General features: G+C 61.2%; 1 protein-coding gene across 2 annotated transcripts; it reads left to right on the top strand.

Annotated features, from left to right (window-relative positions):
• Positions 1–904: 904 nt before the first annotated feature.
• FZR1 (fizzy and cell division cycle 20 related 1) lies at positions 905–21824 on the top strand. Of its 2 annotated transcripts, XM_025456925.3 has the most exons (14): positions 905–1077; positions 12997–13119; positions 14774–14899; positions 14993–15056; positions 15133–15260; positions 15760–15842; positions 16280–16463; positions 17039–17104; positions 17610–17712; positions 17798–17982; positions 18100–18333; positions 18847–18951; positions 19561–19662; positions 20046–21824. In XM_025456925.3, the coding sequence occupies exons 2-14, from the start codon at positions 13051–13053 to the stop codon at positions 20085–20087; spliced, it is 1491 nt and encodes a 496-aa protein (XP_025312710.1). In that variant the 5' UTR covers positions 905–1077; positions 12997–13050; the 3' UTR covers positions 20088–21824. The 2 variants fall into 2 exon arrangements, with proteins under 2 accessions (XP_025312710.1, XP_025312711.1); XM_025456926.3 differs by lacking the exon at positions 905–1077 and having other exon boundaries at positions 19561–19653.
• Positions 21825–22910: the final 1086 nt, after the last annotated feature.

The raw sequence follows: 22910 nt of genomic DNA, 5'->3' as shown, positions 1-22910 counted from the left end.
GAAGCAGAGAGACACAGGCAGAAGGAGAAGCAGGCTCCCTGCGGGGGAGCCCTAGGCGGGGTCAGGACCTGGGCCTAGGGCAGATGCTCAACCTCTGCAAGATGCTCAACCACTGAACCAACCACCCAGGTGCCTGTTTTTTGTTTTGTTTTTTATTTACTTGAGAAAGCGCGCAGGTTGGGGGGGGGGGGGCAGAGGGAAAGGGAGAAGCAGGCCGATGACCCTTAACCCACTGAGCCACCCAGGCGCCCCGCCTGTGATTTTGATTGCATTTCCCTGATGACTCACGCTGGTGAGCAACTTCTCCGAGCTTCTCGACCACCTATTTTTTTTTAAATAAATTTATTTTTTATTGGTGTTCGATTTACCAACACACAGAATAACACCCAGTGCTCATCCCGTCAAGTGCCCCCCCCCCTCAGTGCCCGTCATCGACCACCTATTTTGTTTGGAAAGTGGATGCTCTGCCCATGTGGGGGGCAGGGATTTTTGTCCCTCCCCTGGGCCAGCGCTGGGTGCGAGCGCAGTCCGCGGACTGAACCACCGTCCCGCGGGGGCAGCGGGGTCGGCCCGACCCAGACGTGCACCTGCTGTGGGACGCGCCCGCCCGGGGAGGCAGGGGAGGGTCTGCCCTTCAGTGCCCGGCCCGAGCCTGTCCCCCGCTCGGACCACGACCCCGCCCGCCCCGGTCGCCCGTGGCAACGCTTGGCGCCGCGCTTCCTGTATTGATTCGAATCGCGGGCTACGTCACGTCCTCCCGAGATGCCCGCCGCGCGCAGGCGCAGTCGCGCGGGTGGGCGTGGCGGGGCGCGCGGCGCGGGCGCGCGGGTGGGCGGGGCGTGGCGGCCGCACGCAGCGCGCCGGCGCGGGGGCGTGGCCGGCCGCGGGAGCGCGCGCGGCGGAGGAGGGCTCCGGGAGGCCGCGGAACAGCGACCGCCGCCATATTAAGGAGCGCGGAGCCCGGGGTCCCGTCGGCGGCGGTCGCGGCCCGGCCGGTGCAGCTGTGGGCGGCGGAGGCCGGCGCGGCGCCGGGAGAGGCGGGGTCGGCGGAGCCAGCGGGCGACCGGAGCGAGCCAGGTGAGGCGGCCGCGGGGCGGGGGCGGGGACCCGCCCCCCGGGCCCGGGCCGCGACCCCCCCACCCCGAGCCGGGCAGGGCCGGACGGCGGCGCGGGCCCACCCGGGGCCCCTGACTCCGAGCCGGCGGCCCCGGACGCCGCCCCCCGAGCCGCGCCGGGCCCAGGTGACCTCCGCATCGCCGCGCCGGCGTCGCCCCTCCCGAGCCCCCTGCGGCCGAGCCCCCCCGCTCCCGCCGGCAGCCCCCGAGCCCCGCTCGTGAGGCCGCGGCCGAGCTGTCCCCGAGAAGCGCCCAGCCCGGGCCTCCTCCAGCCCTGCCCCGACCGAGGCTGCCCCCGTGGCTGTCACGGCCCAGCCGGGCTCGCCCCCTCCCCCCGCCCTGCGGCCCCGAGACCCCGAGGCGCCCCCCGTGCGCCCCCCGCGCCGCCAGCCCGCCCGGGTCCAGCTCTCCGTGGGGGCCCGGACCCCCACCTCTGCCCAGCCACCCTGTCATCCCAGGGCTCTTCCCGGGAGCCCCCCGTGGGGAGTGCTGCTCCCATCACAGCCATGCCCCCCCCACCCCACCCATTGGCCCTGCACCCCCAGTCCAGCCCGAAGCGGGAGACCCTCCCCTCTGCACCTGCCTGGCCCAGACCTGCGTCGTCGTCCCCGAGAAATCATCCCCTCTTTCAGCTGCCCGCCCTACTGGGAACTAGCCCTCCTGCTTTCACTCCAGTCCGCGGAGTGATGACCTCATGCCTCCTGTGGGTGAGGCTGCACCCTCCCCCTTCGCCTCGCCCCCCCCCCCCAACTTCTTCCCTTACCTTCAGTGGGGGAGGATTTACCCAAAGGAGAAACAGGCCACCGCAACATACACAGGTGTTTCCCTTACCCCAAATCGGGGACAGGTGAGAGGATCTTTGAAATGAAGGAGGTCGGGTGGTCTCCGCCACCCCGCCGGGGATCTGCACACTAGAGGCTGATGGGATCTGGGGACAATCCTCAGAGCGGGGGCATTGTCCCCTAGAACGCATCCTAGGCTGTTGTTCGTCCAGAATTTCCCGTGGGCCGTCCAGGCCTCTGAGGTCAAGGGTCCCTTCCGTCTCAGGAGTACTAGACTGGCTGGCTGCCTTCCGAGCCCAGGGTGCTGCGCCGAGTGCCGAGTGAGCGGGGTTCCACTGCTCCAGGAGCGTTTTAGGGAGGGTGATGGGCTCTCCCGCTCTGCATCCAGGCTTCTGGCCCGTGGATGGCTCTCGGTTCAAAGGACAGTTGCTTTGCTGGGTGGTGGGCAGTGTCTGGGAAGCTAGCCGGCCTGGCTCTTCAGGCTCCCATGACTGCTTCTCTGGGGGAAATCTCAGACCCCGGGGCCCAGCCGGTGGTGGTAGCTGTTTGGGGCCAGGGGAGAAGTGCTGGGAAGCAGCTGGGGAAGCGGTGAGTCTTCAAAAGCCGGTCTGCCTCCATTCTCACACCAGGCCCTCTCTTTGAGCAGGAGATCTCCCCGTGCTATTCGGTTGGGGCCTCTGGCCTGGTGGGTGTGGGGACCTTTTGCCTGGTAGCACCGAGCCAGGCGAGGATCCTAGATCATTCTTTTGGAGGGCTGATCCTGGGGACCCATGTCAGGTGTCAAGATCAAGAGACTTGGTCTTTTAGGAACCAGCAGAATGGCAGTGCCATCGTAACTCTCTCCTGGAGCAGAGGTTCTTTTTTTTTTTTTTTAATAACATTTTTTTAATATATATATATATTTTTAAGACTTTATTTATTCATAGAGATGCAGGGAGAGAGAGAGAGAGAGGCAGAGGCACAGGCAGAGGGAGAAGCAGGCTCCATGCAGAGAGCCTGACGTGGGACTCGATCCCGCGACTCCAGGATCCTGCCCTGGGCTGCAGGCGGCGCTAAACTGCTGCACCACCAGGGCCGCCCTGGAGCAGAGGTTCTCAGCCGAGACATTGGTGCTGTCTGGGATATCTGTGGTGATCACGACTGTGGGTGCTCATGGTGTCGAGTGGGTGGGGTCAGGGATGCTGCCCCCCTTCCCCACCCAGTGCTCAGGATGGCCCCAAATATCCACAGTGTCGGGGGGAGACTTGGGCCTGGGTTGAGACCAAGAGCCCTCTGAGGGCAGGGACCTCCCCAGGGCCTGCATAGTGCCTGGTAAGGCTGGAGCTCCAGAGCACTGGCCTGAGTGGGTGCTCAAGGGCGGGAGTGGCCCGAGGATAGGGTGCGTTTGGCCCCTTCTGGGAGTTGGCACAGGGAGCCAGAGGCCTCGAGAGCTGGGAAAGGACTACTAGGCTGCCCCTCTTCTGCCCAGCTGCTTCCCACCATGCAGCTTCTGGTCCCTCACAGACCCTAGTAGCCTCCTGCTTGTCAAGTCCACTGGTCACCGCCCTGGCTACCTCTCACTGCACCTGCCTGAGATTTGGTGTGTGCAGAGCAGCCACAGGTGTGTGTGTGGGGGGGGGGGGGGGGGGGCGGGGGGGCGTGTTGAGCCAGATGCGTCCTGCAGCTCCTGCTGAGCGCTGGGACTCCACATGCAACCAGAGCTCCTTCTCATGTGGCATTGACGTTCTGGATGGGGGACATTGGTGTCCCCAGCAGCCATGCATCCTTGGCAAGTGACTAATTTCTCCTGCTATGGCTTCCTCGCTTGAGACTGGTACAGGAGCACATGGTGCGTCCCACCAGTGGTTCAGTCCTCAACCATCGTGCCTAATAAATGACCCCTGCCCCCCAAAAGTGGACTGTGGACTCCACTCTCTGTGGCTTCGTATACCTGCCTGCCAGTGAGCAGACTCCTTCACTGGCCCTTCTTTTCGTTATTTATTTGCTGAATTTTTGTTGGTAATAGATCTATTCAGATATAATTCCCGCACCATATGGTTCACCAATTTAAAGTACAGAGGCCAGTGGTCTTCAGCTTTTGCATCTATCCCCACTAATTCCAAAGCATTCTCATCATTCTGAACAAACCTTTCCTTTACGCATCAGTTCTATACCCTCCCCAGCCTCCGGCCCCCACGAGCCCCCTCCCTGTCCGTGGATGAGCCTGTCCTGGACGTGTCACACACGTGGACTCACACACTGTGGGGCCTCCTGTGTCTGGTTCCCTCCCTGAGTGTCATGGACCCAGGGTCCGTCCCTGGGACAGCGTGTGGGCACCTTGCCCCTGTTCGTGGCCCAGTGATCTGCCCCTGTGTGGGGGGACACATTATGCTTCTCCACTCGCCAGCTGCTGGACACTTGGGCTGTTTCCACCTATTACCTGTTACAGATATAGCCTCTACGAACAGTTGAGTACAGGTTCTCGTGTGGCGACCCTTATTTCTGATTTGAACCCAGATGCTTGTCTGCTCTCCACATGCTTTCTTGGCGGGCACACTTAGCTTCCTGTCCTCATTTGCTGCTGGTGCCTGAGGCTGGCTCCAGAACTCCAGGCCCATGTGGCCGGTGCCAGTCGTTGTTTGGTTGTCCTGCAGGCACCCGGGTTGAGTTAGCCCAGAAGAGGCCACTCTTTCCTTGCACCTTCCCCACCCCAGCCTCACTTGGGGCCCTCCTCTCTGCCCCCCTCCTCTCAGGCCCACCTGGCTTCCTCACCTGGACTGGGCAGGCACAGCCTGGTCCCCCTGCTCCCCAGTGCTCCTCTCCACGTGACCCCACCTTCGGTCCATAGAGGCACATCTCTCGCTACTCCTGGCTCCCCGTCCTGCCCCACCTCCCTGCCACTGGCCCCAGGACACGGCCCGGCCTGGTAGAGTGTGCTTTCAGCCTTCCCTTTCCCTCTTCCTGCCTCCAGCGTGCTCCTTACACCCAGCCTCCCCAGACATGTGCAGTTCTCTAGAGCAGCAGACCATTCCTTCCAGATTCCGGTGCCTTTTTGCATATTCTCCTTCCAGAGGAAGAAACCACTGATTTGCATGGGACAGACATGCCAGGCTGTGTTTGCATAGTGTCCTACAATAAGAGGAAAAAAGGAGACGCTGGCTGGGCAGGAGGTAGCGTGGGGAAAGGATGGAGTGAGCAAGAGAGGGTCTGACTGCTTCTTGGAGCTTGTCTGTCTGCACTTAAGGCTGAACAGCAAGAGAAAGGTCAGCGCTGGTCTACTGAGCCTGAGGGAAGCCACTCTTCCCCTTAAGGATTCCCGTAAAGCAGGGTTTCTCTCCTGGAAGCAACGTCTAGCGATGTTTATGGTTATCATACTGGGGGTGTTCTGGCATCAAGTGGGTGGGGGCCAGGGATGCTGCTCAGCCGCCTGTGGTGCCCGTGACGGCTGCCCACAGAGAAGGATGGGGCCACAGTGTCAGCAGGCATGGTTGGGGTTCCCTGCCCAAAGCATACTAGGTTTTAGGGTTTCCTTCTGTCCTTACCTGGGACCCGGAAGTGGGATCCATGGTGAGACCTATTGAGGATGCACTTTCTGATGCTCAGGGCTCCCTGAGAGGGTCAGCTCCCTGTCCCTGCAGGTGTGCAAGCAGATGCAGTCGTGAGGGGGCTCACTCTGAAGCCTTTAAGGCCTGTCCAGCCTTGAGATCTGGCCCTCTGACGTAAACCACAGCTGCAGTCACATAAGTGAGCATACATCGTTCAGGTGCCGTCGCCAAGTTTTCTTTCCTTTGCGTGGGGGTTTGCATCCTCTGGGCTGCTGTGGACCCTACACCTTTGTGGCCCAGATGTCTCACCACATCACACTGGGGAATGGGTACCTTGCAGTGCCGAGAGCTGGGAGATGAGTGGCTTGACCTTGGGCCCGCTTCTGAGGCTTAGAGCAGCAGTGCTCACCTGGGGAGCCAGGTGTGTGCTCTCACGACCCTTGTCACAGAGTAAAAAGGGAGAGCCTTTGCTCCAGAAAGCCACATCCTCTAGACTGCCAGCCCTGGGGGACAGGACTCCTTGATCAGCCCAGGGCCTGCCCGTACAGAGTGGGGAGGGGGGGCGGTCAGCATTCACTGAGTGAATGCATGCTGGAACTTGCTCCTCAGGCACCAGCCCCTTCTGGCCTCCCCAGAAACAACTTGCCTCTCATGGTGATTCACATCAGCCCCCCAGGGGAGGCACATTGTCACCTGTGTCAGGAGCACCTGTGTTAGGTGCCATTTAGATGCCAGCTCTTCCAGGCCTTGCCTTTCGCTATAGTGAGAGGTGAGGGACCACGAGCTCATCATGTTCCCTCTGCCAGGGGGGACCTCCCTCTTCAAAAATCCCATTCTGTGCAGCAACTATTGGGCTCCTAGGAGCTGGCATTCTAGTTGAGGTCTAGAGGCCATGGCCAGCCCTCCATCACACGGCTCTACATCTCTTACTGACCATAGCCTTCCCTCCTCTTGTGAGAGATCCATTCTTCTCCCCTGCAGGGGCAGTGAGGGAGGAGAAGGGGCTCCACCTGGCCACCCAGCCTGCAGCTGGGGCCAGCTCCTCACTGAACAGCAGCAGCCATGGCCGCTGGGGAACCTCCCTGTGCCACAGACCACACACGCTGCCGACAGAGGAGCAGGAGGCAGGCATATCTGGGGTCTGTTGTGCTCCTGTCACCGAGGCCCTGGGATCAGCCACCACTTCCTAGCCTCTCCTCTCCCTCTCCTCTGGGTCAGGCACACTGCTGGCTGCTTCAGAGAAGTCCCGCCCAGTTTTATAGCAACATAGGTGGCCATATCCCTTTAACCCACTTCAGAGAGAAGCTGCTGGGCCAGTAGGAGTTGAAGCCAGGACTCAAAGCCAGGTCTGCCCTTTTCTGAAGCCCTCCTTTATCTTTATCTGATAGACCTTTCTAGGACTGTATGGTGTTGTGTGTGTGTGTGTGTGTGTGTGTGTGTGTGTGTGTTGGGGGGGGGTGCTGTGAGGACTGCTTACAAGTCTGCCTGAGCGGAGACAGAAGCAGCAAAGCCAGAGGCTCCCATGTGAGCAGAAGATGGAACAACTCCCCCTTTTTCTCGTTGGATCTTTCTCATGTGCTACTTCCCCAACCTCTTAGAGACCAGCTGAGAAGAATATGACCACCTCCTGGGCCCCCGGCAAGACGTTCCGGTCTTCTCAGGAGGAAAGGGCTGCTAGTCCGTAGTGTGGGAGCATCCAGAGCTGCCCCCGGGTCTCTGGCAGCCTCTGCCTGTGGATCTCTCAGGTGCACGTTCCTCTGGAGAGTTCAGGGGTCCTGTGATGGGCTGTGCCCTCTGGTGGCAGTTCCCAGGGAACCCATAGCCATTTACCAGTATATTCCTTATTGGTGGATGGTTCCTGCGAGAAGCCACCAGCAAATATTCACATGTGGTATGATGTGATGCCCCAATCCAGAGCAGGCCTTTGATCTTCAAGCAGCTGGCTCAGGTGCTGGGCCTGGGGACTCTTCCCGCTGGGGCAGCAGCATAATCTGAGCAGCTACGGGTGCTCCCAGCCGGTTCCTCCTTTGTGGAAGGGAGATAGCATTGCACCTGGGGGAGGAATTAAGTAGAGGACCTGGAGCTATGCTGGCCCGAGGAAGGGTGGGGGCAGGATCTGCCGCTGTCATTGTGACAGGGGCCAAGAGTGGTATCCTGTTCATTTGGGGCCCTGTGCCCACACGGAACATGGCAGGGTGTGTGTCCACAGGCTCCTTCATACCCGTGTGGGTAATACCAGGTGCCACTTGACCTCGACCTGTTGGCAGATGGCTTCTCCCACAGAAACTGGAGTTACCCTCACCCAGGACAGTTTGCCAGGGGACGCCGGGTGGTGTCAAGGACATGTGGTCATCACAATGGGAAGAGCTACTGGTGTACTCCATTTCATAGGTAGCCAGACCCAGGCCAAGGTCATCCTCAAACACCAAGTCGTGAAAGCCCTGTTGTGGGGACATTTCATTTCTTTTGGCTTACTGAAGAGCCTTACAACTTCTACCCCAGGAGGGACCGGTTTTTCGAGATAAACAGGACCTTCGAGAACTTGAAATTTGGTGAGCGCTTCTGGAAGCAGAGTGCTCCGTCCTGGGCCCAGCACGAACTTGGGAGGAGATGTGGCCTGTGCTGCACCCAGGCCTGGAGACGGGACTGCTACGTGTCCAGGCCAGTGCCCCTGTGATGCCCCCCGTGGCTGCACCCTGATCCGGGAGGCTGGGAGGCAGGTGGAAGTGCCACATGTTGTGTCATTGGTCCTTGCTCACGCCAGGCTCAGCCACGTGTCTCATCATCTCCCTCATTTGCTGGCCTCCCTGGCCCGGCCCCAGAGCAGGTCTGCCGGGCACTGAACATTCCAGCCGGACCACTCTCTGAGAGGGTGTCCCCGGCCCCACCCCTCCATGCCAGGACTACCCTAGTCGTGACAACCACACATGTCCCCAGACACCACCCAGTGTCCCCTGGGGGTTGGGGAAGGAGGATGGTCCCAGCAAGAACCACTGGGTCGCGCCTAGAGTAAGCCATCCTTGCTGAGTTCCCAGTCGGTGGAAGCCACGTGAGCACCGCTCCCGGGGCTGGGCGAGGTCGGGGCTAGCGGGGAGCTGCGGAGGCTGCGCTCCATTGCTGCTGGTGGGAACGGGCCTGCTCTCAGGCCCCAGATGGGTGAGGAACATGGCCAGCGCCCGGGAGGGGAGCCTGGGGGCCTGGGCAGTCCCTGACCTGTGCAGACACTAGTTTCTGCTGTGTGGGAACCTCCTTGTCCTGTGAGGTGACTGGGGTGCTGGCCATCTCCCAGAAGAACAGGCGTGCAGGTTGGAAGCTTGTCTGAGGCAGGGGCAGAAGGTGGGCCTCCTGGCTCTTCATTCCGGGGGCCACTGCGAGAGAAGGGGAGACCCCCTTCTTTTTTTTTTTTTAAGATTTTATTTATTTATTCATAGAGACAGAGAGAGAGAGGCAGAGGGAGAAGCAGGCTTCATGCAGGGAGCCCGATGCGGGACTCGATCCCGGGTCTCCAGGATCACACCCCAGGCTGCAGGCGGCACCAAACCGCTGTGCCACCAGGGCTGCCCCAGGAGACCCCCTTCTTAAGGGTTGGCTTGCTAGGTGCACTGGTCCCCCAGTGACCGTACCCCGTGGAGGGGACAGTGGCAGCGAGTGGCCGAGGGCTCTGGCCCCCCTACCTGACCTGGACACCAGATCCCCTGCTGCCTTCCAGCTCGGGCTCAGCCATGGAGGGGGGAGCAGGGAAGCAGATGACAGCTCGTTCACAGAAGCATCACCGCAGGCTGTTGGGTATTGTATCAGGAGGACCTTCTCGTCTGAGGGACAGAGGCCAGGGTGCCCTGCTGGCCGCACCCCGGCCCTGGGCCCCGCAGCTCCATCTCCCCCGCTGGCCTGTTTCTTTGGCGAACACGTTCACGGGACACAGAATCCAAGAAATACAAGCTGCCACACCTGAGGAAACCAGGCTCCCTCTGCTCCGGGCCCCTGCCCCCTCGGTGTCTCCCACAGCCAACCTGGGCTGCCCGATGTGCCCCGGGCCCCCGGAGGGAGCCTGCACCGCGCTGGCTGCCCTGTCCCCTGGTGGGGAACCAGCCTGCCGACGCTGTCCTTGGACGCGTGGTTTTGCACACACAGCTACTATGGGCAAATTCTTAGAAGCAGAGCTACTGCATCAGAAAGGATGTGCGTTTGAAAATTAGGAAGCAGCTGCCAAATTGCCGTCCTTAGAAGTCGGGTCTCAGCTCCTGCTGGGGAGCATGTGAGCCTGCCTTCTCCCTGCGGCTGGGCGGCCGGAGGGGGCGCCGGAGGTGGGCACCTGCTGCCCTCCAGTGCTGGCGAGGGTGGGCGTCTTTTCTCAGGAAGGCCACGCTCCCACCCTGCACCACTCTGTGTCTCCCGCGCCTGGCACATATTTCTCCCGGTTGTGTCGTCTTTTTAAATAAAACCATTTGTGGTTTGTCTTGCCTTCTGGACACTTCGTTTCTCCTGGGCCCTGCTGTCCTCACACGGAGTCACCTGAGGACATAAGCGTGGTGGCCTTGCTCTGTGAGCAGAGGGTCTGGTTTCCATTGGAAGTGAGCCTACCTGGGCTGAGAGGTTTAGAGCCCCGTAGTGCACAGTGTGACTGTTCCCCGTGCTGAGGTTTCTCATTCCCCTAAGCCACCCTGGCCCTGAGCAGCCCTGCCTGGGGAGAGCCAGAGAGGGGCGTCCCCTGAGCGTAGGGACTGCGCATGGCCTTCACCTGGTCCCCCCAGGGCTCACTGCCTGGTGGGCCAGGTGGGCTTCACTCTGCACACAGTGGCCAAGGGAGATAGCTTCCTCTCTAACCCTCGTTTCCTTGTCTGCAAAGGGGAGAGGACAGCTGACTGGCCCAACTCTGGGAAAGTACCCCTCAATGGTAAGACTTACCAGAATGGAGCCGTGGTTGCTCCTCTTCCGGTCCCTCTTCCTCCTGCTTGGGAAGGAATTCTCAGTCCTCAAAGTGGCTGCTGGCCTCCTGGAGCTCAGCCTTGGTGTGCATGTGGCTCAGCCTCACTCTCAGGACTGTCTTCTGAATGGGCGTCTCTGGCCTGGACAGAAATTCGTATGGGCATGCCGCCCCAGGAGTGGTCACGGTGGTTGGGGTTTGTTCCTGGGGCAGACCAGTAGGTCGACGTGGAGCTGGCCTGGAAGGGGAAGGTGGGAAAAGGGGTCTCACCCCCAGAGAAGTGAGGGACACAGCCATCACTCGCTTCTGGACTCAGTGACAAATGGGCTGAACCAGTCTGGGGACCTCTGCTGGGGCATTCAGGGTACATGCAAGGGGGGTGGTGGCCAAGAAGGGGATGGCTGTTCCCACAGGTTTACCCCAGCCAGAGGGCCTCAGCCCCACTTTGCTCACCAAGCAGGAGGCCCACTCTGTGGCCCTGTGGGGAGGACAGAGGCCGGGGGAGCTCAGAGGAACGCCAGGCCCAGTGGAGGGAGGACCCTGGGGGCCGGTGGCCACAGACAGTCAGGCCTTTGGGCAGGAGCCCCTTTCCCTGCCCCCATGTGACCCTGAGGTGTTGCTGCCCCTCGCTCAGCCATCACATGTCCACGTGCATGAGGCGGTAGTGCAAGCTCGCAGTTTGTGAGGCCATGCACTGGGAGCCCCAGCTAAGATGTGCGAGCCTGCTAACATGGTACAAGCTGTGGGACACACTGTGGTGGCTGGTGGCTGCGTTCTTTTGCCTCCGAGTTGAGTCCAGCTGGCTTGGCTTTGGCTGAGTGTCCGGCTCTGGGCCTGGACCACGTCAGGCCCGGCCTCTGTGTCCCATGATTGCAGGGGAGGGTCAAAGACTGAACTGGCTCATGCCTGCCCTTCAGCCACTGGCCCTGGAACCCATCAGAGAGGCTGTTTGGGGACTTGGATTGGCCTCAGTATATCCTGGTGTGGCCACACCTGGAGAGGGCCAAGTGGTATATACCCAGGTTTGTTCCCTTCCGGGTGAGGTGAAGCTAGTACTTTTCTCAGGAGTCTCGTGGATGGGACCCTCTGGGGACCCCCTATGAGTGGGGTCATACAGGAGGTGTCCTCCTGTGTCTGGCTTCTCTTGCTGAGAGCAGTGTCCTCAGGCATCAGAACGTCCTTTCTTTATAAGGTTGAGTAACATCCAGTGTGTGGGTGGCCCCCACTGTTTGTCCTTCATCTGTGGACGGACACTGGGGAGTCTTTTTCTGAGTGGCTACTAGGAGTAATGCTAGTCAGGGCGTTAGAGTACTAGTTCCGGCGTGCGTCTGCCTTCCTCCCTCCTGGGTGTGTGCCTACAAGTGGAATTCATGGGGCACGTGGCTGTGTGTGTGTGTGTGTGAGGCTTCTCCGGAAGCTCGTGGAGATGGGAGCGGGGAGTCCGTGCTTCCTGGGGACAGAGTCTCAGTTTGGGGAAGATGAGAAAGTTCTGGAGACGGATGCTGGGGGTGGTTGCAGGACAGTGTGATCGTGCTGCTGAGCTGTGCACTTACAGTGGTTACAGTGTCTTTTGCCACAATTGTTTTAAAGGCGAGTATTGATGTCTCCAGGGCTTTACACCTTGGAATTCATAAACTAACAATTTTTGACCAGCCTTTGTTTTTTAACTTGATGTTTTCCTGTCATGGACCCAGGCTCCAGCCAGAGTAGCCCAGTGACGGTGACTGTGGGTGCACAGGGGGTCTGGGCCAGAGAGCAGGTGCACTGGGGGAAGCTGCAGTCCTCTGAGCCCCCTCTGTGCCAGGCTCTGTCCCTGCAAAGTCTTACATCAGCCTCCAGAGGCTCTGTGGTGCCTCTGGGGAGGTAGGGCTGGCAAATGTTTCATGTTGGCTTCTGGAAGCAGCTGCTGGCAGTGGGCCTGGTGTCCGGCCTCATGGCGAAGAGCATCCTCCTCTCAGAGGTGGCTACTCCCTCCCCCTTGCGCACAGCCCTTTCTTGCCTCCATGTGTTCCTCCTTCTAGAACATTCTTCCCTGCCTCCCCTCTTCTTACTCCTCTTCAGAGAAGCCTTCCAAGCTGGGATGAACTCAGTGGGAGGTGGGTGTGAGCTCTGCACACTGGCCAGGAGCAGAGTGGAGCTGCTGAATCCCACCCCACTTGTGTACACACAAGTGCCTGTAGGTTAAGGACTGTGGTCTGGTTCTTGCATTAGGACCCAGAGGCTGCCCTATTCAGGGAGGAATCCATGCTGAGACGGTAGCTCTTGTCCAGCCCCCACCTCAGGGCTGCACATGGTCTGGGGGCAGCTTGTGGCCTCCGAGGATCTGAAGCAGGAAGGCAGCACGATGGGGTGCATGGGTTGGAGGGGTGGTCCCAGCGTGAGCCCCGTGGCCCAGGAATAGATGAGAGACTTGCACTAACCAGGACAAAGCCAGGAGGTCTGGCAGACGGTCCCTCAGAGGAGTCCCGGTCCTCCCCATCCCATCCCCCTGGGGCCTCTCTGGCCTGTGGGGTGCACCCTGGGCTCCTGGGAGGAAGGCCCTACACATGGTAGAAGGACTCCGCCGTCACCACGGGGTTTCCTGTGGTCACCAGGCAGTGGAGGGAGCTGCTCCTCACTGGTGCTGACCTCTTCTGTCCTTCCTGCTCCAGGCTGACCTTGGCCTGCTGACCTTGGCCGGCAGGCTGTGCCTGCCCTGCGGCGCCATGGACCAGGAGTATGAGCGGCGCCTCCTGCGGCAGATTGTTGTTCAGAATGAGAACACGATGCCCTGCGTGAGTACCTGGCACCGCAGCCCCACTGGTGCAGTCCTGGCTCCACGCGGTTGGGGGCTGGAGGGGTGCAGTGAGCCACTGGGCTTCAGCCTGCAGGGGATGGGGTGCTGGGCAGGTGAGAGGCACAGCCACACACCAGGGAGTCCTCGGGCTGCCAGTGTGCCTCCTGCTGCTGGAGCCCTCATGGACCATCGGCTCCCCCTCTGTTCCTGTGGGGCCATGCTCGGGACTGCCTAGGGGGCCAGGGGACATGAGCTGCCCTCCCAGTCTCCAGAGAAGGAGGTGAAGGGCCCAGGGGCTCAGAGCTGTGGGGCTCGCCTGACCAGGCAGAAGTGTGATGGTGGCCTGAGGTGGCCCTGTCCTTATCTGCAGGAACCCAGCAGAGTTTGGAGGTGCCTCTTTCCTGTGCCCCACCCCTCTCAGCCATGCCGCCTGTGTCCTGGGCTCCTGACCTGCCCCAGGCTGTACCTGCTGCTCCCCTCAGCACTCTCTAAGCTCGGCGCCTGGCAATCAGGCTCCACCCGAGGTATCCCAGGGCCATGCTCCTTCTGGGGGCCCCGTGGGGGCATCCTTTGCCTCTCTCAGCTCCTGATGTGGCCAGCAGTCCTTGGCTTCAGAGCCATCACTCCCATCTCTGCCTTATCATCATGTCCCCTTCTCTGTGTGTTGGGAGTCTCTGACTCTTAGGACACAAGGTGTGGATTTGGGGCCCATCCCACTCCAGGATGGTCTTTTTTTTTTTTTTAAAGATTTTATTTATTTGTTCATGAGAGACCCAGAGGCAGACACACAAGCAGAGGGAGAAGCAGAATCCTTGTAGGGAGCCCGATGCAGGCCTGGATCCCAGGACCCCGGGGTCACACCCTGGGCCCAAGGCAGTCGCTCAACCACTGAGCCACCCAGACGCCCCCAGGATGGTCTTGTCTTAACTGAATTACACCTGCAAAGACTCTGTGTCTGAATAAAGTCACTTCCCAGGTGCTGGGGGATAGAACTTCATGTCCTTCTGGGAGACACAGTTGAACCCACAGCAGATCCCTTATAGGAAAAGGACCTTCCAGGGGTGCCTGGGTGGTTCAGTCAGCTTAGCATCTGCCTTTGGCTCAGGTCAGGATCTCAGGGTCCTGGGATTGAGTCCTGTGTCAGGGCTCCCTGCTCAGTGGAGAGTTGTGCCCCCCCACCCCCCACCGTGCTCGCTTTCTCTCAAATAAGTAAATAAAGTATAAGAAAAAAAGAGAGAAAGGACATTCCTGCAACAGTTGAGAGGGGTGGGCTGCTTGGCTGGGAGCTATACCCCCGCGCCTACTTCCTGGTTCTGCTGAGTCGAGGTTCTGTGGAGGGACCGTCCTTGTTTGATGGAGATGGGGCAGCAGCTCTCAGTACCCAGGGAGTCAGGGGCCTTAGGTCTGTACTGTCCCCTCTCTAGCTGTTTGTGATGGCTGGGAAATAAAAGCCCTGTCACGCCAAACCGAGCGCATGGCTCACCTACCATTTCACCTCTCCTCCTGGACCTCGAAATCAATCCCCTGGTTCGGTGGCCAGAGACTGAGTGCAAGGAGCCAGGCTAGGCCCGGCCTCCGGGTCTGAGAGGAGAGGCTGGCCTTGGCACTTCATGCTGGGGGGCTCTGAGGCACCAGCCCTGCCGTCATTGCAGGTTGCGGAGATGCGGCGAACCCTGACGCCTGCCAACTCTCCCGTGTCCTCCCCCAGCAAGCATGGAGACCGCTTCATCCCCTCCAGAGCTGGTGCCAACTGGAGCGTGAATTTCCACAGGATCAATGTGAGGGGCTGCCCAGAGGGCAGGGGGTCCGGGGCGGGGGGGGCTGGGCAGGTTGCTCCAGCTGGCCCTGCCTCCTTTCCCTCCCTCCCACAGGAGAATGAGAAGTCCCCCAGCCAAAATCGGAAAGCCAAGGATGCCACGTCAGACAACGGCAAAGGTCAGGAGTCCGGTCCCCCTGCCCCAGCCACCCCCCCCCCAGCCCCTCCCTGGCCTCATGGAGCCCCTGCCCGCAGACGGCCTGGCCTACTCTGCCTTGCTGAAGAACGAGCTGCTGGGAGCCGGCATCGAGAAGGTGCAGGACCCGCAGACAGAGGACCGCCGGCTGCAGCCTTCCACGCCCGAGAAGAAGGGTCTGTTTACGGTGAGCCTGCTGCCTCCCGGCTGGCAGCCTACACCACTCCAGGCCACCCGGCTTGGCCTCCCCACTTGTTCCTCCCGAGCTCCCCTTGGGAGCCACTTAACCCCATGTCTCCAGCCAAGAGTTTGCTCTCCTACTGCCACGAAGGCAGCCCTGGGGCAGATCTCATGTGCATGGTCCTGAGCCTTGGGGCAGCCCCGGGGCGGTGTCGGAGCCTGTTTGGGTCTCCTCAGAGATGGCTGGGGGGCTGGTGGCTGGGGGGGTGGAGAGGTGGACACTGGCAAGTCACAGTCCAGAGGCCTTGGTCATGAGGCCTGGTTTGCTTCTCTGGATCCCCGGAGCCCAGGCCATGCCTCTGGCCAGTGCTTCCCCCGGGGTCAGTGTGCACCCCACACTCCTGCCCAGTCGCCAGCTGGGCAGGGGCACCAGGGCTCTGAGTGGGAGGTCCCTGAGCTCAGGCTGAGGCTCCACTCAGCTGTTGTCTGCCCTCCCCTGCCCCCAGTATTCCCTCAGCACCAAGCGCTCCAGCCCTGACGATGGCAACGATGTGTCTCCCTACTCCTTGTCCCCAGTCAGCAACAAAAGGTGAGTCTGGGCCTGCACGGGCCAGGATGGGACGGGGCGGGCGGCCAAGTGGTGCTTGGGAGCCAAGATTGGTCCTAGAACTGGGCTCAGGGTACAGCGGTGGTCCGGGGCGCCTCCCACATTGAGGATGCAGCACAGACTCCGTGGCATTGCACCCAGACGGGAGTCAGGGAGGGCTCCCCAGAGGACGTGCCAGGCAGAAGGGCATGATGTGGCTGTCAGAGCTCCAGGCGGCCAAACATCTGATGGTGGAGAGGTTGGTGGCCACTGGGTCACGCATAGCCTGGGATCGTGTGGGCGGCCGGAGTCAGGGCCCAGTGAGTAGGAGACCCTGAGAGGGAGCCTACGGCTTCTAGGACTGCAGAATGGGGAGGAGACCGTGGTTGCCTTAGGTTACACCAGCACAGACCCACGAGGGGGTCTCTATCTCTCTGTAGTCAGAAGCTACTGCGGTCGCCACGGAAACCTACACGCAAGATCTCCAAGATCCCCTTCAAGGTCCTGGATGCCCCGGAGCTGCAGGACGACTTCTACCTGAACCTGGTGGACTGGTCATCCCTCAATGTGCTCAGCGTGGGGCTGGGGACCTGCGTGTACCTGTGGAGCGCTTGCACCAGCCAGGTGGCCCTGCTCGGGGAGCATGTGCTGGGGGGGGAGCAGTGGGGGTCTCAGTCGGCCTCCACCTGTGTCAGCGGGAGAGGCGCAGCCTGGGGACAGCTGAGGGGGCCATGTCCCTCCCTGGTGGCGGTCCACCCACCTACCCTGGCAGCGGGTCTCTCCGAGTGGCAGCTGGGGTTTAGGGCCGCTGCTCTTTGGAGTGGGCTGTTGTCAGGAGTAAAACTGAATGCAACTGGGCTCCTAGGAGGCAAGTGAAGCCGCCCCAGAGAGAGGACCACCCTTCCTCTGCCCACAGCAGCTGGTGCCCTGCACCCATGACATGGTGCTTTGTCACCCGGGCGCCCCTCCCCTAGGTCTGTGCTGCTGTGTGTCCCCTCCCAGCGTGCAGCCTCCTGAACACTCCAGCTGCGTTACCCTGCGTCTCAGCGCTGACACCAGGGCCCACAGGCCTGAGCAAATTAATGGGTGTTTGGGGGATGGACGGGAGGGGGGGGGGTGGTTGAACAGATGGTGAGGGGGTTTCCAGAGGCCCAGTGGGCAGTATGTCCACTCACACTGACCATGTCCCCTTTCCCCAGGTGACCCGGCTCTGTGACCTCTCAGTGGAAGGGGACTCAGTGACGTCTGTGGGCTGGTCTGAACGGGTCAGTACACAGGCCCCGTCCCCCGGCTGGGCAGGGCTGGCACAGGGGAGATCTGGTCTCGCTGGCAGGGGCCCTTCACAGTGCTGGGAGGGCTTCAGAGACCCACAGGAGCCAGAACCCAGGCTGGAGGTCACTCGTCTAAGCTCCAGGAGTGGCATCGGCACCCCTGCCTGTCCCCAGCCTGAGAAAGATGGTTACAGTTGTAGGGCTCCTCCGCAGAGACCCTGGGTCACACTCGATCCCCTGCAGGTGGCTCCCCCTCGCCTTCACAGCTGGTGCGGCAGCCGCACATTGAAGCGCAGATGATTAGTGTGTCTGTTAGCTGGATTTTAACAAACCTCTGTGTTGGCGTGACCATCTTCCTAGAGGTTTCCAAGGAGAGGTAGCCTTTTGGCCCAAAGGAACTTGCAAAGATATGGCCTCAAGGCCCTGCAGCAAGGAGGGTGAGGGAGAGGTCCCCATGCGGGGCCTGATGTCTGCTCCCTCCCCATGTGATTGGTCTTAGGGGAACCTGGTGGCCGTGGGCACGCACAAGGGTTTCGTGCAGATCTGGGATGCAGCCGCAGGGAAGAAGCTGTCCATGCTGGAAGGCCACACGGCACGCGTTGGTGAGGAGCTGCTTGGTTCCCAGGGGACAGGTGTGATTCTGGGGGGCAAAGCCTCAGCCTCCCTTGCCCTCTGTCTGGCCTCTAGGGGCACTGGCCTGGAACGCTGACCAGCTCTCATCTGGGAGCCGGGACCGCATGATTCTGCAGAGGGACATCCGGACCCCGCCCCTGCAGTCAGAGCGGCGACTGCAGGGCCACCGGCAGGAGGTGTGCGGACTCAAGTGGTCCACGGACCACCAGCTCCTCGCCTCAGGGGGCAACGACAACAAGGTAGGCACCACGGGCCCCCTGCCATCCTGGCCTGAGGCCTGTCCCTTCCACCACAGGTGTTTCGGGGTGCAGGGGGCTGAGACAAGCTCAGAGGTCTCACTGCCACTGCCCCCGCAGCTGCTGGTCTGGAACCACTCCAGCCTGAGCCCCGTGCAGCAGTACACGGAGCATCTGGCGGCTGTGAAGGCCATCGCCTGGTCCCCACACCAGCATGGGCTGCTGGCATCTGGCGGCGGCACAGCTGACCGCTGCATCCGCTTCTGGAACACACTCACAGGGCAGCCACTGCAGTGCATCGACACAGGCTCCCAGGTGTGCAACCTCGCCTGGTCAAAGCACGCCAACGAGCTGGTGAGTGCGGGGCTGGGTAGGGCCTGCGGGCAGGAGCATGCATGCGTCCCACCTCGATAGAAAGCCGTCAGGAAAAAAAAAAAAGAAAGCCGTCAGGGTCCCTCAGTGAAGAGGCAGGGCAAAGGAGCCTGGGTGTGCAGGCGTGGGGGCTGCGCGGGAGCCCTGGCCCAGTCAAGGCTTCCCCTAGGGTCCTGAGGTTTGGCCGGGCACCTGCCACCCATGTCTTGGAAGACTGGAATGTCTGGATGTGCCCATTCTGGACGCAGGCCCTCCCACCCAGCGCGCACTGGAGAGTTCACAGAGTTCTCAGGCGCTGTGTGGCTCTGGTCAAATCCAGCCGTCAGCTAGAGTGCAGGGAGCAAGGGCTGTCCCCTGTGGCCTCTTGCTTGGCGAGCCTAACACGCAGGCTCCGGCAGCCTCGCTGCCTGGGTGGGAGCGTCACACTGCTTGCATCTGAGCCCTGGGGCCACCGAAGGGGGGCCTGGGTTCTGACAGTGCCTTCTCTGCCCCCAGGTGAGCACGCACGGCTACTCACAGAACCAGATCCTGGTCTGGAAGTACCCGTCCCTGACCCAGGTGGCAAAGCTGACCGGGCACTCGTACAGGGTCCTGTACCTGGTGAGTCTGCCCTGACCGGGTTCTGGAAGAACAGCACTGCCCCATGCGCCTGAGAGGCATTGTGCAGCCCTGCCTCAGCATCCCCCGGCCTGGGCAGCCTCCAGGACTGCAGTAGGGGACATCTGTAAAGGCCAGGATGTCGCACCACCTGGAATCTGTTTTCCGCACCCCTGCCTTCCTCCACTCATCTGTGTGTGTGCACACGCACGGAAGGAGTCTCTGTGGATAACCCGGGTCCAAGTGCTCAGCTGCTGTCTGGACATTTCACCAGACCACCGTTTGATTGGGCTTGGAGAAAGGACCACTCTCTCCAGATGTGCCCCGTTGTTTTTTTCTTCTCAGAAGAAAATGTTTTGTGTTTAAACCAACATATCATTTGTCTGATTGTACAGAACAAACTGTGTCTCCTTGCGGTGGGTGGGGGACGGCCTTGCATTTTTACCAGGATGCTCTAACCTCGCTCTGTCGTGCAGCCTCGGTGGGGCCCACCCCCTTGAGCCCCTGACTCCCCCTGCACCCCTCTGCCCCTCTGCTCCATTCCGGTAGCTTTGTCCAGGGAGGGGTGTCTGCAGGACAAAAGGATGAGGAAGGGTCTGTCTCCTTCCACAGGCCATGTCCCCCGATGGAGAGGCCATAGTCACTGGTGCTGGGGACGAAACACTGAGGTTCTGGAACGTCTTTAGCAAAACCCGTTCGACAAAGGTAAAGTGGGTCGGTATCAGTGCCAGATGTTCCCCCACGCGCGTCCCCTCAGCCTCAGTCCTGGGGGCTCCCCCTCGCCCCGCAACCTGACCAGCCCTGTTTACCCTGTCAGCTACACTCTCCCCGGGGTCCCCTCTCTGCTCCCCATCGCCGAGCAGCCCCAGCCACGTGGTACCAGGTGCTCGGAGCCTGGCTCCCCGCACACCTCGGGGTCCTGGGAACGGTGCCCGCAGGCCCCTGTGCCCGAAGCCCCGCATGCCCTCCAGGCAGAGGTTTTTCCCACCCCCCTGCTGCCTGGCGCCTGGCCCGGGTGGCCTGGCTGAGTGGCCCGCGATTACAGGGAGGCCGCCCAAGGGCCGCCGGCTCAGCGGTGCCTCCTTTGTGCCCCACAGGAATCCGTGTCAGTGCTCAACCTCTTCACCAGGATCCGGTAAACCCTCGGGCCTCCGTCCGGGTCGGAAGAGTACCACCTCTCGTCGGTGTGCATGGACCCTCCCCTCCCCAGCTCACGGTCCCCAGAGGGGGCGGGCGGGGAGTCGGGCCTGGAGAGACCCCGAAGATTCTCATTAAAGCCTGATTGCGAACCCTGGCAGCCGGTGTTTGGGGCGGGGACGTGGCCGGGCACCAGCAGGAGGGGGCCTGGCTCCCTCCATCCTGGGTGGCCCCAGCAGGGACCATCTGTTTGGCTGCTGTGCTCAGAGCACGATGGACACTTCCTGGGACCCAGCCTGCTTCCATCTGCGTCCGCCGCTGCATCGTCGGGGCTGCATGCTCTTCCCAGAAGCACGTGCTCACTGCCACTGCCGCCGTCACCGCCACCACCACTCATGCCTACAGGACAGACCCCTGGGGCTGGGCGGACTGCCGAGGTCAGCACATGGATCGAAGGGACAGAGCCACCTGATAGGTTTCTCTGCGGCTGGTCCTGCTGTCCTTGCCCCGGCAGCCACGCCGCTGACTCTTCCAGAGGCACCACGTCAGGAGCAGGCCCTGGGCAGTCTCCGTGCCGAAGGACGTCATCTTGAGATGGACTTGTCTGAGGAAAACGAGTCAGGTCCATCGGCTGTCTTGTGTTTACCCTGACCCTGCACTGTCCTTGTTACTAACGGGGGTCACAGCCCTGTTTTGTCCCCAAGCAGGACTCGGGTTCTCGCGGCTTGCTGGGCAGCCAGTCAGGGTAACCCAAGGGCAGACTCGACCCTGAGAGGGTTCCTGTGGGCATCTGGCCCTCCTCCCTAGCCCCTTGCCACACCCTAGGCCCCCTGGTTGGGTCCTGCCATTGGTGCCATTGGCCTTGGGGCAGCCAGGGGAGGAGGCACCCATAGGTCCTTCCAGATACTTCCTGAGCTTCCCCCAGCCTGCCTCATGGCCCTCTGCTCTGTCCAGCTGCCCCATGGGCCCATCCACTCCTGCCTTGTCTCCAGACCAGGAGAAATGGAGGAAGGGAGAGCCTGGGCGTGGCCAAGGTTGTGAGCATCCTCCCCACCCCCCCGCCGCGCCTCAGATCAAGGGGTGCTGATGGAGCAGACGGGGTGGAGCAGGCCTGGGCGAGGTGGGTCCTGCAGAGCCAGGGAGGCCTGCACGGAGCCCCTCCAGGTCCCCGTGGCCATGTGTGTGCACGTGTATATATGTACTTGTGATTTTTCTTTGGGTTTGTTTGTTTGTAGATCAGTCCCAGAAAATTTAAGCCTGATGGGGCAGGAGCGGTGGCTCACCCACTACCCACTGGGGGGTCGGGCGGTGGGGGGACAGCGCTCACAGCTCCCGATCAGCCAAACCTGCCTGAACTTGGGGAAGGGACCCCTCCTCCCCAGCCCTGATCTGCCTGCCACAGGGACGACAAGGGACAGTGTACATAGATGTGTGTATTTTGATTGGTCGTTCTTTGAGTGTTTTTTTTTTTTAAGAAAACGATCCTGACTCTGCCACGCCCTCACCTCGTGCAGTTGCCAGAGCCCTGGAGCTGGCCGTGCTCGTGACTGTGTGCCCCCCAGCCTGTGGACTGGGCCTGGGCCTTGGGATAGAGAGAGGGGCGCAAAGTGTGTCTGCAGCCGCAAGTGTGCGTGGGGCTAAGTGCAGGGGCTGGGGACGGAGGGGCGCCTGGTGCAGAGCTAGCCTTGTTCTTGTGAAGTGCAGCATCGTTGTCATTAAACCAGTCGTGGGTTCATGCACTGCTAGGGCTGGCTGTCCATCTGTCTTGTCTGTCTGGTCCTCGGCCGGGGTGTCTAGGTGTCACAGACGGCGCAGGCGGCTTACCCCGGGTGAGCCGGCCATGGAGAAGACTCACCTATAGTCTGTAAGAGGTGCTGGTGACCCCGAATTCAGGGTCCCCGGGGGCTGAGGACGTGGGTGTGGCCCAGCCAGGGTGCAGCCCCGCCGTGGGGAAGAGGCACTCAGCCCTGGTTACCATCTGGAAGGAGAATGGGCCAGAGTAGTGGTCTGTGTGTGCACGGGCTGGTCACGGTGGGGTCGAGGGAGGGCTGGAGCGAAGGAGCAGATGAGGATGGGGTGAGGGGGCCGCACAGCAGCTCTCAGGTGAGACAGGTGCTCCGACCACCTCCACCCTACCCAGGGAAACGGAGGCCAGTGTGGGATCTCCCTGGCCCAGCATCTCCCACAGGGGTGGAGGCTGGGGGCAACGGGCAAGGTTGGTTTTTGTTGATCCGTGAATGTAGCTTTTGCAGTGAAGGGAATGGGATTTAGTAGTAGTAGGGGGTGAGGCACAGGCCATGGGGGGAGCACGGAGCGGCCGGTGTGGGGGCTGACGAGAGGATCATAGAAGAGGGATTTGGATGTGGTCGAGGGGAGGGAGCAGCAGGTTTTGTGTCTCTGGAGGAAAGCCAGCCCATGCCAGAGGGGAGGTGACTCCGGGCAGGACCTGGCAGGTCAGGGAGCCTCAGGGGGTCTTGGGAAGAGGGATGAGCCCCCTACAGTGAGCAGCTGCCCACATGTGGCACAGCACCCAGAGCCCCTTCCCTCTAGGTGAGGAGCCCTGTCCGGGCAGTGGGGACCAGGCCATGGGGAGGGTGTGGGCTTCCACCCCTCAGACAGCAGGGACAGCAGGGCCGGTGTGGGGCCAGCAGGAGGCGCTGCGCAGGCAGCCAGGAGCGGGTGGAAGGGGGGCAGGCAGGTCTTGCGGTTCTCGTTCTATTTTTCATTACTGTGGTAAATATGCATAACATACAGTTTACCATCTGAAAGTGTATAATTCCGTGGTTTTTACTACATTCATGAAGTTGTGCTGCCCCCATCTCTAG

The sequence above is a fragment of the Canis lupus genome, chromosome 20 (genome assembly GCF_003254725.2).
Source record: "Canis lupus dingo isolate Sandy chromosome 20, ASM325472v2, whole genome shotgun sequence".
NCBI classification, from domain to species: domain Eukaryota; kingdom Metazoa; phylum Chordata; class Mammalia; order Carnivora; family Canidae; genus Canis; species Canis lupus.
This window is presented reverse-complemented; position numbering and strand designations above follow the sequence as displayed.